Raw genomic sequence first — 13917 nt, 5'->3', positions numbered from 1 at the left:
GCTTTACAGATGAGGCTGTATGCTTGGGATCATTTGCAGTTCCTTTTCTTTCTCCACATTTTTGCTTTCCCATCACTTAGATAAAGGTTCATCTTTGTCTCATCGGTCCATATACACAGTTCCAAAACTCTTCTGGCTCACCTTTGTGCTTTTTTGCAAACTCTAATCTTGCCTTTCTATATTTTGGTGCTGGTCAGAGGTTTGCATCTTGCTGTGTAGCATCTGTAATTCTGTGTCAGTCTCCTGAGGACAGTAGATTGTCAGAGCATCACCCCAGCTTTCTGGAAGTTGTTGGTGATTTTACAGACACGTCTTTTAGGGTTCATTTTCACAGCTTTTATGATTTGTCTGTCATCAACTACTGTTGTTTTCTCAGCCGATCAGGTAGTTTGTGGTTGCTGGTGTCTCTGGTGGTTTCCAAACTCTTGATTTCTCCATGCCCTTTGTTTTTGCTGGAGCTCTAATTGACTTCCTCTTTTCTTTTAGCATCCATGCTTGCTTTTCTCTCAAAGTCAGGTCCCTCATCTTCATCCTGGTTTGTGTGTGTCATCATCGAATGCAAGATTCAGAATGCAGAAGTAATGGATATAACTGATACGACACATTCCCTGCTTTTAATATCTGAAGAATTAATGCAACAGGACACAGCGGATCACTTAGAAAGACCCGTGAGGCAACTGTTCCAATACTTATGCTCACATCAGATAGAGGGATGAAACTCTAAAAGTGCTGAACTTCTTAGCTGGTAAAACATGTGTTGAATCACCCAAAAAGAATGTGTTGAATCACCCAATAATAAAATGTGACATTCTGTAGTTTTGTCTCATATTCATCTTTTAATCATATTTGTATATGTCTTGACTCCACAGCCAACAGAGCAATTTTGTCTTTACTGTTCCAATACTTATGGAGGGCACTGTATATATATGTACTGTATATATACAAAACAAATATATATATACATATAAAATATATTTTATGTTTGTATTATTTTAATGTTATATTTGCTATATTTAAACCTTAAATTAATTATTTTATATAAAAGTTGTTGCACAAAATCATGATATTCTCTCCTTAAAAAATTACTCATAAATTTGCCTACGTTTGACATTATTATGATCGAAAAACCAAACAAACACCTCTATTGCTTTTATTAATGTGAGGAGCTCATATTAAAAATAAAGATGCTTTCACACGCTGTTTTTAAATTTGAGAAACCTCATGATACCTGCATAACCCCTGAAATGATACTATGGACTGCATGGGTGCCTCTCATGATAGAAAATTCAGTTTTACTATTTAAAGTCATGCTGCCTTTGTAAATAATTTCTAGCATTTCTGTAACCTTGGCCATCTCATCACAAACTTGCCTGTTCGAAACCAACCAAACACTGACTCATTTCTGTCACTAACTCACAGACTGATTCACAAGTTCATGAATATACAGTATCAAATTAACCTAATTCAAATGATGGGTAATTTTGACATGCTTGGCGGTGACGGGTTCTGCACGGGTACAGTCTATCTAAATCTATTACTTGAATGTTTCATACTAACAATACTAAAAGTTCAGTCACACACTAAACATTGCTTTACTTTATTGCTGAGCTCTAACCCTGCAGATGGATTTGTTCTGTTTTGAAACATTATAAAATGTGATACTGATAGTCCTCAGTAGGAGTATGAAGTTTATTTGTTATAATTGTCTCTTCTCTCAGTGCGTGGTTGGTGGCCTATGAGCATCCGGTTGTGGATCTTATAAACCAGCGCATAGAAGACATCACAGGCCTCGATGTCAAAACAGCAGAAGAGCTACAGGTAAGGTTCATGAGGCATTTAATTTACGAGACTAAGAATAGTTAGGTTCAGTTTTTTTTTTTTTTTATACTTTTTTCCCTTTTAGGTGGCAAATTATGGTGTTGGTGGACAATATGAGCCCCACTTTGACTTTGGACGGGTAAATAAAAAAGTTCTTTAATCGTTATCCTGTTACATTAAGAATGCAGGGTGGCGACACATTCAATTTATTCATAACGTGCCATTTTAATATTTTTCCACCAGAAAGATGAACCAGATGCCTTTAAAGAGCTGGGCACAGGAAATCGAATAGCAACCTGGCTCTTCTATGTGAGTAGGATTTGATCCGTCCTGCCAGGATTGGTTCTTCTTCTCTCATCATCACTTGTTATGAAATTCGCTGTAAAACATGGGCTTTGTTGCAGATGAGTGATGTAGCTGCAGGGGGTGCCACGGTCTTTCCAGAAGTTGGAGCTTCAGTAAAGCCAATGAAGGTACTGTTTGTTTATATGTTTGAGGGTTTTATAAAAATGGTCTTTTTTTTACAGAAACCATATATATCACAATATAGCTCTTTTTGCTAGAAATTTGATGCAAAAATTATTAATATTTTACCTGCCCTTGTGATAAAGAAGTATACCTCAGCATACTTTTTCAAATGAGTACTTATGGTAGAAAGAATATTGAATATTGAACTGAATGACACGGCTGCCTTGTCTATTTATAATTGGCTCTTTGTGTGTGTGTGTGTGTGTGTGTTCAGGGTACAGCCGTATTCTGGTATAATCTGTTTCCCAGTGGAGAGGGAGATTACAGCACGAGACATGCAGCTTGTCCAGTACTGCTGGGTAACAAGTGGGGTGAGTGTCTCAGACACAGTGTATTGCCAGGAGATTTTCTTTATGCTCTGAAATGTTTATTTTAGTAGTCTATGTATTTCTATATAAAATGCCTTTGTATGTGTTCCTCCTAATGTGCATATACCGATTTTAACAGTATTTCCTGCTGCTTAAAAAGGAAGCACGTTTTAGTTGAATCTTGCCTTTAAAAGTATCTTGTATCTTGAAAACATGTTATATGTCACCCCTGTTGCAATCATAATTATTGCTTATAAAAATAATGAATTTTTCCATAAATAAAAAAAACTTGACTTCATCAACCTTTAAGGACGTGAACACAAATAAAAGTCTTCTCATATTTAATGACTTTATCTTATCTATTATGTTTGGTTTGTCACAATCTTAAATCATCAACTGTTACCATCGCATTTCTTTTTTCTAATAATTCATGCACTTAATCAAATAGTTATTAATGTCAAAATAAACTATCAACAATTTTACTTTCTTCGTGAGTATTTCCTGCTGATTTGGCAAATAAGCACATTTTAGTTGGCATAATCCATCATTTAAAAATCTTGTAGTAGTGTTACGTCAACCCTGTTACCATCATAATTATCACTTATTACAATAATATTTTATTTATAACTGAATAAAACCCCGTTAATGACTTCACAATTTTAGGAAGTGAAGACAAATAAGTCTTCATCTAAAGCTTCATCTTGAATTATGTTCGGTTTATCTCAATCTTTAAAAAATGTCAACTATGTTGCCATCAGAATTACATTTCTTTTTCTAAATATGTATGCACTCAAGCAAATAGTAATGTCAAATCAAACTCAACACTTTTTTGTATTTCCTGCTGTTTTAGCAAATATACACATTTTAGTTGGCATAATCTATTATTTAAAAGTCTTGAAGTCATGTTGTTTCAACCCTGTTACTATCACAACTGTCCCTTGTCAAAATAATGTATTTAATAATTTTTTTTAATTTGAATAATTTATAATGTAATAGTTAGTCATGTCTGTTTGAGCTATTGATGCTAACTTCTAAAGCTTCCTAAACTTTATGAACTTTCAACCCTGTTAGTTTTTTGAAGGCAGCCTCACCATGTATTTAGCTTGAGATGGCGCAATGGATTTCTTAGAGAAATTGTAAAAAACAATCTGTCTTTTCTGTTCTTTCTGTCCATTAGTGTCAAATAAATGGATCCACGAGAGAGGTCAGGAATTCAGGAGACCATGCGGCCTGAAAGAGGCAGATTGATCAAACACCTCCACCATCTTCCTCATGCACTCCTCCCCCTGGACTCTGAAAACTTGAACAGCACCCTCCCTACTGTTCATGTCCACTGTGTCCGCAGCAGCCAACATGTGACCTGTCACATTTATTTTTAACTGAAGTGTATGTCTGTGTGAGCCAGCCTACAGTTACATTACCTGTTAGTGCCTTTTGTCATTGCACACCAGGGCTTCAAATGATGGAGCTATTCCTGACAACACTCCTTTACAAACAGGCCTTTAACCATTGAGCTGTATAATGCCATCATATCAGCATATCTTCAACACATATTCTGACTGACAGCCAGACCAAAGTGACAAATGCAAGAAAGAAAATGCTTGTTTGCAATGTTCACAGAATGATAGGAGACTAATAAAACAGATTTTTCCTAAATGAGTCTTTTTGCTTCACCATTGCCTTTCTCCTTTATTTTAAGTTTTCAATCAAAATTATTAGAACACTAGTATTTTCACCAGCTAAAGATGGTTTTAAGTTAGTTATCTTTTGCTGTAGCGTGTCAGTAGGAAATATCAGTTTACATTTCCAAACATTCATTTTGACATTAGTTGTAACAATCCAGTGAGATTTTTGTTTGCACAAGGAGTCTGACAACAGCCAGTGCTCACACAGAGATCTGATCTGATCATCATCCAGTCCGTCTGGAATAACAAAGAAACAGAACAAACTGAGACAGACTAAATCCAGAAGAACTGTAGCAACGTCTCCAAGATGCTTCAAGAAACCAAAATATTTTTCAATAAAATTATTATTTTATTTCTTGTATTAGACTTTGTTAATCAACCTGGCAACAATGGCTTTTTAGTTAAAATGATGTTGCCTCTGAAAAAAAAAAAAAATCACACTTTATAAATTCTGCATATATACTGTGGCATAATTTGCACACATCTTTGGAATTCACTTTTATGTAGGAATAAAATGAATTGAATTGGTATGAATTCAATTTAAATAGTATGATGGCCCAAGTAAATATAACAAAAACAAAATAACAAAAATAAAGCCTGTGATTTATGGATTTGGAAATTGGTAATCGGGCTCATGAGACCCCTCGCGGACCCGTCCGAAGCAGCCCAGTAACAGATCCACAGCAGCGTTTACTGTTGATTTAATTTCATCCTCTGTTTTGCCCTGCTTTGGGTTCACTTCCACCATGTCTACAGCAGAGAGAAGACCTGGAGGGAAGTCAAGAACAAACATTCATATCAACATGCCAAACAAAGACCAAGAAGGATTATGATAATGAAATTTGATAATTTGCAATAGCCAAGCAAAGAAATGTTAATATGGCTTTTTAGTAGCTGATCTGATAAGAGTATGCACTCTGGAGAGCATCTATATTTATTATAATTCACTTTACTGAGATGCACACAAAATTGGTTACATTTTTATTTTACTTGATATTTTCTACTAAAAATATTTAAACACAAAATGTTATATATTTATTCATTAACAGGGTTGTTGTTTTGAAACATTTGTTCGTCAGACAAGTGAGCTTGGATTTTTGGTTAATAAGTTCAGAAAGGCCAAATAACTGCCGGATTGTTAGAATGGAAGTTTTATAAACATCTTTAGAGATCTACATATCCCCATGTTCTCACCTGTCTGACAGATGTGTTCAGTGATGTAAATGCCCTCTCTGTAGGTCAGTCCTCCCGCTACAGGTGTGCCTGTTGCAGGTGAGACCGATGGATCCAGTGCATCAATATCAAAACTGAGGTGGATGGGTTTTTTCACCCTGGTCCAGAAAGAGTAGCAATGCTTCAATACATATTTACTCTTATGAAGATTTTTTTGAAAATTAGGTCATGAAAATTAGAAAATAAGTCACACACGTACTTTGAAAACATGTGATCACATGTCTGCTCCATTACTTTTGCTATTCCAAGCCGATCAACGTCTGTCATGGAGAACGTTTTGATTCCAAGGTGCTTCAGGATATAACTGTGATGTAAGTGTGATTTGGACTTCATAACGAATCGTGAAATAGAGATACAATGCATGAATTATTTTGTAGAATCTACAGACTTACTGTTCTTCTGGGTCCACATCTCTCAGTCCAATGTAGACAATGTCCTTTGCTGCTACACAAGGCTTTAACCATGAGAAATTTGGAATTATGGGAATCTAAAAAGAGTAGATTTTTTTTTATTTTCTTTTTACAAAATATTATCAATGCTTTAAATCATAAAAGGCCATCTCAAATAAAGCTAAATGAGTGGAACCTGTTAGTAGTATTTCACTTGAACCTCAAACAGGAATAAAATATATAAACAGGAAATTATATTTTGCTAGAAAAAAATTTAAAAAAAAAAATTCTATTTTAGAACTGTTGAGGTTTTTCTATTTTTTCATGCCAACTAAGCTGATTTCTGTTACTATACAATATATATATATATATATATATATATATATATTGCATTTGTTCACTTTACAATAATGATGTGTTAATGATTATGTATTATATATGGTCACAAAGCATTTTATCATTAAGTTAGTTGTTAATGTTTATTAGTTATGAATGTGCTAAAGGCACAGATACTGACAACTGCACATCAGCCATGGTCAAGAAGTTAAAGTCGAACATCTCTTTAGGAGTTTTTTGTGACGAGACTGACAGTAAGGTAATGACTGTGTAACATATTACACAAACTTTAACAAAGGTGCTGAAATGATTAGAGACCATCAGTCACCTTTGAGTGCAGTTCATAGATGAGGTATGACAGCGGTTGGCCATGAATGTTTCCCGTTGGTGTGGTTAAAGGTGTGTTGATGTCTGCGTGGGCATCCACCCATAAAACACTCAGCTCATGTCTTGAGGCAGCATGACCAGAGATCGAACCAATCGCCAAGCTGTGAAAAACAGCAAACAAATGGCTGAGGATAGGTTCAAATATGAAATTGAACAGAACTGGAAGCACACAATGACCTGTGATCTCCTCCCAGCATCACACAAGTGTTGCCATCGCTCTTGATCTTCTGCACAGCTCCTGCGAGCTCCTCATTGGCACGGCCGACTGCTCTCGGACTCTTCAGTCTGCCAATTGGCTCATCATTGGGAACATCCTCAAAAGTCAGATTCCCATAATCCTTCACTACACAACCTGGAGCGGGACAGAGGACTTTCTGTCATCAATTACACATAATGGATATGATTTTGTAGCTTTAACACGCAAAAGGAAAAGTGTACTAGCCATTCTTTTCCATACAATTAAAGTGAATGGGGAAGGGAGTTGCACTCAAAAAATAAAATATCTAGGCCTAAATTTGAGATTCATGTTTGAATTGCATAAATGTTCCATCCAGTTGGATTACACAGTTATAATATGATGTATATTTCTTAGCCTATTTGTTATATATATACACTATATATATACACTATATATATATATATATATATATATATATATATATATATATATATATTTGCTTATCTGCCTTTAGACGCATATGAATTTAAGTGACATCCCTTTCTTAATCCATAGGGTTTAATATGACGTCGGCCCACCCTTTGCAGCTATAACAGCTTCAACTCTTCTGGGAAGGCTTTCCACAAGGTTTAGGAGTGCGTTTATGGGAATTTTTGACCATTCTTCCAGAAGCGCATTTGTGAGGTGAGACACTGATGTTGGACGAGAAGGCCTGGCTCGCAGTCTTCGCTCTAATTCATCCCAAAGGTGTTCTATCGGGTTGAGATTAGGACTCAGTCAAGTTCTTCCACACCACACTCTCTCATCCATGTCTTTATAGACCTTGCTTTGTGTACTTGCTTTGTGCACCATCCCCAGACTATTCCCACAAAGTTGGAAGCATAGAATTGTCCAAAATTGTAATTGTCCCTCTTGGTATGCTGAAGCATTCAGAGTTCCTTTCACTGGAACTAAGGGGCCAAGCCCAGCTCCTGAAAAACAACCCCACACCATAATCCCCCCTCCACCAAACTTCACAGTTGGCACAATGCAGTCAGACAAGTACCATTCTCCTGGCAACCGCCAAACCCAGACTTGTCCATCAGATTGCCCGATGGAGAAGCGTGATTCGTCACTCCAGAGAACGCATCTCCACTGCTCTAGAGTCCAGTGGCGGTGTGCTTTACACCACTGCATCCGATGCTTTGCATTGCACTTGGTGATGTATGGCTTGGATGCAGCTGCTCAGCCATGGAAACCCATTCCATGAAGCTCTCTATGCACTATTCTTGAGCTAATCTGAAGGCCACATGAAATTTGGAGGTCTGTAGCGATCGACTCTGCAGAAAGTTGGCGACCTCTGCGCACTATGCGCCTTAGCATCCGCTGACCCCGCTCTGTCATTTTACATGGCCCACCACTTCGTGGCTGACTTGCTGTCATTCCCAATCGCTTCCACTGTTATAATATCACTGACAGTTGACTGTGGAATATTTAGTAGCAAGGAAATTTCACGACTGGACTTGTTGCACAGGTAGCATCCTATCACAGTACCACGCTGAAATTCACTGAGATCCTGAAAGCGGCCCATTCTTTCACAAATATTTGTAGAAGCAGACTGCATGTCTAGGTGCTTAATTTTATACACCTGTGGCCATGGAAGTGATTGGAACACCTGAATTCAATTATTTGGATGGGTGAGCGAATACTTTTGGCAATATAGTGTATATTGTGGCGGGAAGAGCAAACAACAGACACAGTGGGTGTGGCGTCAGGCCTCGGAGAGGCTTTTATTGAACAGAAATAATAAAATAAAGTGTCCAAAGGGGATAAAGTGTCCTCGTCGTGCTGCGGGGTTTAATAATAGTATAAAACAATTTATAAAATACTATAAAAATTATTATTATATTATATTATATATTATTTCAAAGGTAAAAACTGGAAGTCTAGGGAGTTTCAAAAGTATGCTATTCAATTATTAAATGTATGCTGTTGAAAGTATTCTTCAAATATGTAAAAATCTTGGAATGACTATTTAAATAAATCACTTATTTTAGACAGTCTGACACCGATTTAACCTTTTAGACCTGTAGAGTTCTGTTTGACCATCAGCTCAATTGTTAAAGTAATAGCATTAAACATTACTGGGTTTGTTTGAGTTCAGATGTGCAAAAACACGCTTGACTCTTATTCAGTAACAGAACTCAATCCAAAATATTGCAACACAGAAAGGGGAGTAGTGCAACGTCAGCGTTACTGCTCCTATGAGATCACATCTTAGGTAAATAAATAAAAACCACACATGGCAGCACTGGTCCTTGCATGGCATCAGTCCCTCTAGCTGTTTGTTTAAAGGGGTCATATGACATTGCTAAAAAGAACATTGTTTTTTGTATTTGGTGTAATGCAATATGTGGTTTAAGGTTGAAAAAACACATTATTTTTGCTCCTCTATGCTCCACCTTTCTGAAACGCGTCGATTTTTACAAAGCTCTTCGTTCTGAGATGTGAGGTGTTCTCTGATTGGCCTGCTATCCAGTGCATTACGATTGGTTGAATACCTCAAGCGTATGACGGGAAATGTTACACCCCTTACCATATTGTGATGTCCCGGTGTGAATAGAGACAAAACCAAAAAAACCCATTATAAAGGAGGCATTTGTTGCATCCAAATGACTGATTACTGATTATAATGGCTTATACTGTCTTTTTACGTGCTGCTTCGCATCACGCAGCGTAAACATTACCACGTCTACATATGTGATCGGAGAAACGACAAACAACAAGCGCTACCCTACACTGCTCAAAACTCGCGTTTGAATAGTCAGTGGCAAATTCTTTATATGAAAACGTACTTACAGGCTGTGAGTCAGAAGCACCAGACTGTCTATGCGACCTTGGAATTGCCCCATTTTATAGAAACAGCCTTTGTGCACAGCTGGTATAGTAGGCTACTCTCCCAGGTTCAGGAAATAGTCCTCTGTAAAATGTGCTGCACACACTCTAATATTTGGGTTGAACTGTTCTGGAACAGTTTTGTTGAAACAACTTAACCACTGATTTCTAGTTGTGTCCTCTTTTGGAAGCCCAAGCAAAGTACTTTCGCTCTCATGACGAAACACAGCGAGAAAAAAATCACGCCCTCTTTATTTGGGTGGTGGTGTTATGGAAATCTTCCCACACAGTGATGTAGACGTGGGGGCGTGTTTAAATGAGCCGTTTTAGGAGGACGTGGACAAGTCTTAACTTTTATAAAGAATATCTCTTTGGGTTTGAGACTTTAGACTTTGCAACTTTAGAGATCTTATCTATGCATGAACAGCTTGTAACACTCCAAAGAGAAAGGAAAACTTGAAATCGCATCATATGACCCCTTTAAAACATTTGTGCAACAACAGACAGTTGAATATAGACTGTGAAACATGTAAAGCTCTTTTTATAAAAATGCCAATGATAAATAACGATTGCATGTTGCCTGACCTTAAAATACACAGTTGCAGGTATTGTATAATAGCTAGTTGACAAATAAAACATTACCAATTTTACATCAAGATTTAGGTTAAAGATTAAATGAATTAATATATAGTAGCCTACAGCCTATAGTTTTAGATGCAATAACTAGTCACACATTTATCCATTTTAACCACATTTAATCACATTTTAACTTTTCTAAAAGCAAACATCCCATGTCATCTTTTTATAGGAAATGCATATATAAAATGAATATTTGATAACACTTTATTTTGTTACACGTATAGTAATAGTAAGAATTTATGCATAATTATATGCAACCCTAAGTAAATACAACATATTACAAGGTTGTCCAGTTGCCAGATCTTGAACGAAACGCACTCTTGTCACATACAAATTTCAACCCATTGGTCCCCTCAATTTGGCAACCTACAATCCAGTGACGCTGTTATATCCGCGAGCGCTGTGGATAATCCACGGGTCGGGTAACCAAAAAAATGCATTCTGATTATTTGCGGGTGGATAAAATAAATAATTAATGATGCAAATATGAACAACATTTTTAAAATATATGAACGTGTTTTAAATGCATTTTTAATCAGGCATACGATTTCGTTTGTGTGTGTGTGTGTGTGTGTGTGTGTGTGTGTGCAGGGGCGGACTGGCCATCTTGCAGACCGGGCATTTTCCCGCTGGGCCGACGTACTTTTTGGGCCGGGCCGATACATCTTCTCATACCATGTTTGTCTGATCGGCCCATAAAACTCTTAGCAGCCTATAGTTTTTCTGCCTAAATAGTTGACGGCGCTGTCGTCTTTGCGGCTGTTTAATGTATTTGTCAAAAAAAGTCGTTTTAGGATTTTTTCCCCCCCAGACAGACCGGCCCATGAGACATTTAATCAGCAGCCCATTGGTTATTTTCTTAATTGACATTGGGCTGACCCAATCACATCTTTAAACATCTCCCCTTTTTGGGCTCTCGCTCTCTCTCTCTCTCTCGCACACACACACACACACACACACACACAGTGGTGTATTGTAAGGAAGTAATAATACAGTACTTCGTTACAGTACTTAAGTATTTTTTGGGAGTATCTGTAGCCTACTTGAGTTTTTATATTTCAGCCAACTTTTACTTTTACTCCGATACATTTCCTAATTAAAACGTATACTTTTACTCTGATGCATGCAAACAAGTGCGCGCACAATCGCTGATGATTCATTTTCCACTCAAAGTGGAGTCTGGGGTGTGTGATATAGTATATCTTCTGCAATACTAGGGGAAGTGTTGTTGTAATGATGTGTGATCTGACGTTATCAAGAAGGCTATATCATCAAATCACACACAGAGTGCACGCACTTGATTTATTAATGTATTAAAACTCAGAATTCCAGGCATTCTAAATTATAGACGGCAAAATGCTTCTGTATGCTTTTTATATTTATATATAGTTAACTTCTATATCTATATCACACAAAGAGTACCGTTTTTTCTGCAGATATCAGCATGAACACATTTAATAATCATTTCATACAAGTTCAGTAAAGCAATAAGTGACTTACATTTTAGACTTATTGCTTGTTTTTGCTAAATTTTGCCAAAGAAAATGGTTCCAAACAAAGATCACAGCACTGTTTTGCGTCTCTGAGCAATGGACGGTGTACTTATTGAATGAATCCGCTTTTTGAACGAATCGGTTGAATAAATGATTCAGTGATTCACTCATTAACACAGTCAAATGCTCTGTTCCTGAATGAATCAGCCGTTTGAATGAATCGGTTGAATCTCAATGACTCACTCATTAATGGTCACGTTCTGTCACCTAATGGTTTTAATTTCACTTTTCTTTTCATGTTTTAAATTACTTCAAATACCAGTATTCGACGTTTTATGCTAAAATCACAACATTAGGCCTATTTATGGATCTGTAACTGCAGTTTAAATGCATCCATGTCCCCTCTGAGATACATTAAACTGTGTAAATAAATACATCTTAATGCTATTTCAGATGCAGATTCCAGAAATGTTTTCTTATGTTGGAATGAAAGACACCAAGTGCTGGATGAAGTGCTTCCTATTCTTACCCAAAAATACAAAATGGAAGAAAGAGTTAAAACTGAACACAATCTTGCTACTAAAGCTGTATGAATATTTTTTTTTATATATATATTTATTTGCTTCTTTTCCATTTTGCATTTACTTGTACTTTTACTTTCAATAATTAAGTAGTACGTTTAAATATCATATAATTTAAGACTTTTACTCAAGTAATATTCTAAAGGAAGACTTCAACTTCTACCAAAGTCATTTTTTGGTAAGATACCTGTACTTTTACTTGAGTATGGCTTCCGGGTACTTTATACACTACTGCACACACACACACACACACACACACACACACAGGATGCCTTCTATGCTTTTAAAGGTTCATCCGGAGTTTACAGATTTGACTAAGTAAGTTTACAGTTTATTTAATGCTATACTATGTGAAACAGTGATCATCTGATCAACAATTTATCATGTCTCTTCCCTTTCTCCCTCAAACACACAGGCACACACACAGGATGTCATCATTCATCAGTGTGGATTATAGTTTTATTATAGGAGCAGGTGTACATATTCAAGAGCGTGCAAAGATGTGTAGTATTTTGATCGTATGTGGGCCGGTCTGGGCCAAAATGCCAGGGCCGATTTTTTGTCCCAGTCCAGCCCTGTGTGTGTGTGTGTGTGTGTGTGTGTGTGTTCGGGAAGTTGCAGTGACAGAAACAGTTCACTGGTAGAAATAGGAGAAGATTTAGGTGGTGCTTCGGTAAAAAAAAAAAAAACAAACAAAAAACTATTTAAATTGAGATATATTGAGCTTACACTTCAAAAGGCTACGGTTTAATTGATTACATATGAGCGCTGCAAATTTCAAAGTCTAATCTCTTACCGCGGTTAACCTCGGTAAGAGATTAGACTTTGAAACTGGCAGCGCTCATATGTAATCAATACATATATATATATGGTCTCCCTTACTTTGGTACCCAAATGTTGACAGGTATGTACTTAAATGTATAATTACACTGTGACCCAGACACCTTAAAATAAAGTGCAACCAAAAATGTATTTTTGAAACATTATACTGTACTCAAACATTGATAAAAGCAGTGTAAATATCAGGAAGTGGTACCTTGCCCTTTAAGTTTCTGCACCAATCCAGCAGCTCGAATGAGGTCTGCTCCTCTCTGCACACCATCTCTCTGCTGCAGTAACAGTCAATAACATGAGCACTGGACCACTGGACCACTACCATACTGCACCATGCATGGATTTATATGCAAACATATTCTTTTTTAGATACATGCATATCATTATTTAAGACGAGGAGAGGACGTCTCTCAGGGGGGTTGTATCTCACCTGTCCTTTAGAAAAAGGTGCACCTATTATTCCCAAACAGTGATGATGATGGAGGTCTCTTCTGAATATGTGAAAAGCGGCTCGTAATCCGCTGAAGCTCTTCATCACTGTTATTATTTATCCAGCAGCAGTCTGGAATAAGCGGCTCTAAAATCAAAGCAGATTACAGACACGCAGTCATTGGGCTGCTCGCGCTCTTCTGTC

The 13917-nt window shown here is 37.0% G+C and overlaps 2 protein-coding genes across 10 annotated transcripts in view; one reads left to right on the top strand and one right to left on the bottom strand.

The window, feature by feature from the left end:
- The window catches only part of LOC306852496 (prolyl 4-hydroxylase subunit alpha-1-like), a 25257-nt gene extending 20931 nt beyond the window's left edge, over positions 1-4326 (top strand). For 4 of the 8 annotated variants that reach the window (XM_079389386.1, XM_079389385.1, XM_079389381.1 and 1 more), the window contains 6 exons: positions 1719-1818; positions 1904-1957; positions 2062-2127; positions 2223-2291; positions 2561-2657; positions 3832-4312. In XM_079389386.1, the coding sequence (XP_079245512.1) occupies positions 1719-1818; positions 1904-1957; positions 2062-2127; positions 2223-2291; positions 2561-2657; positions 3832-3902 (457 nt within the window). In that variant the 3' untranslated portion in view covers positions 3903-4312. Of the gene's footprint in view, positions 1-1718; positions 1819-1903; positions 1958-2061; positions 2128-2222; positions 2292-2560; positions 2658-3831 lie in introns of all 8 variants that reach the window. The other 4 variants (XM_079389383.1, XM_079389379.1, XM_079389382.1 and 1 more) reach the window with 3 other exon arrangements.
- arg1 (arginase 1) lies at positions 4322-13917 on the bottom strand. Of its 2 annotated transcripts, none has more exons than XM_079389407.1 (8): positions 13714-13917; positions 13486-13558; positions 6862-7036; positions 6626-6785; positions 5965-6059; positions 5772-5876; positions 5534-5670; positions 4322-5107 (listed from the first exon to the last, which is right to left on the bottom strand). In XM_079389407.1, exons 1-8 carry the CDS (start codon positions 13816-13818, stop codon positions 4944-4946), a joined length of 1014 nt encoding a protein of 337 aa, XP_079245533.1. In that variant the 5' UTR covers positions 13819-13917; the 3' UTR covers positions 4322-4943. The 2 variants fall into 2 exon arrangements, with proteins under 2 accessions (XP_079245533.1, XP_079245534.1); XM_079389408.1 differs by having other exon boundaries at positions 13486-13555; positions 13714-13898.

The sequence above is a fragment of the Barbus barbus genome (assembly GCF_936440315.1).
Source record: "Barbus barbus genome assembly, chromosome: 32".
Lineage (NCBI taxonomy): Eukaryota > Metazoa > Chordata > Actinopteri > Cypriniformes > Cyprinidae > Barbus > Barbus barbus.
The sequence above is the reverse complement of the archived record's forward strand: the minus strand, read 5'-3'. Positions and strand labels throughout refer to the sequence as shown.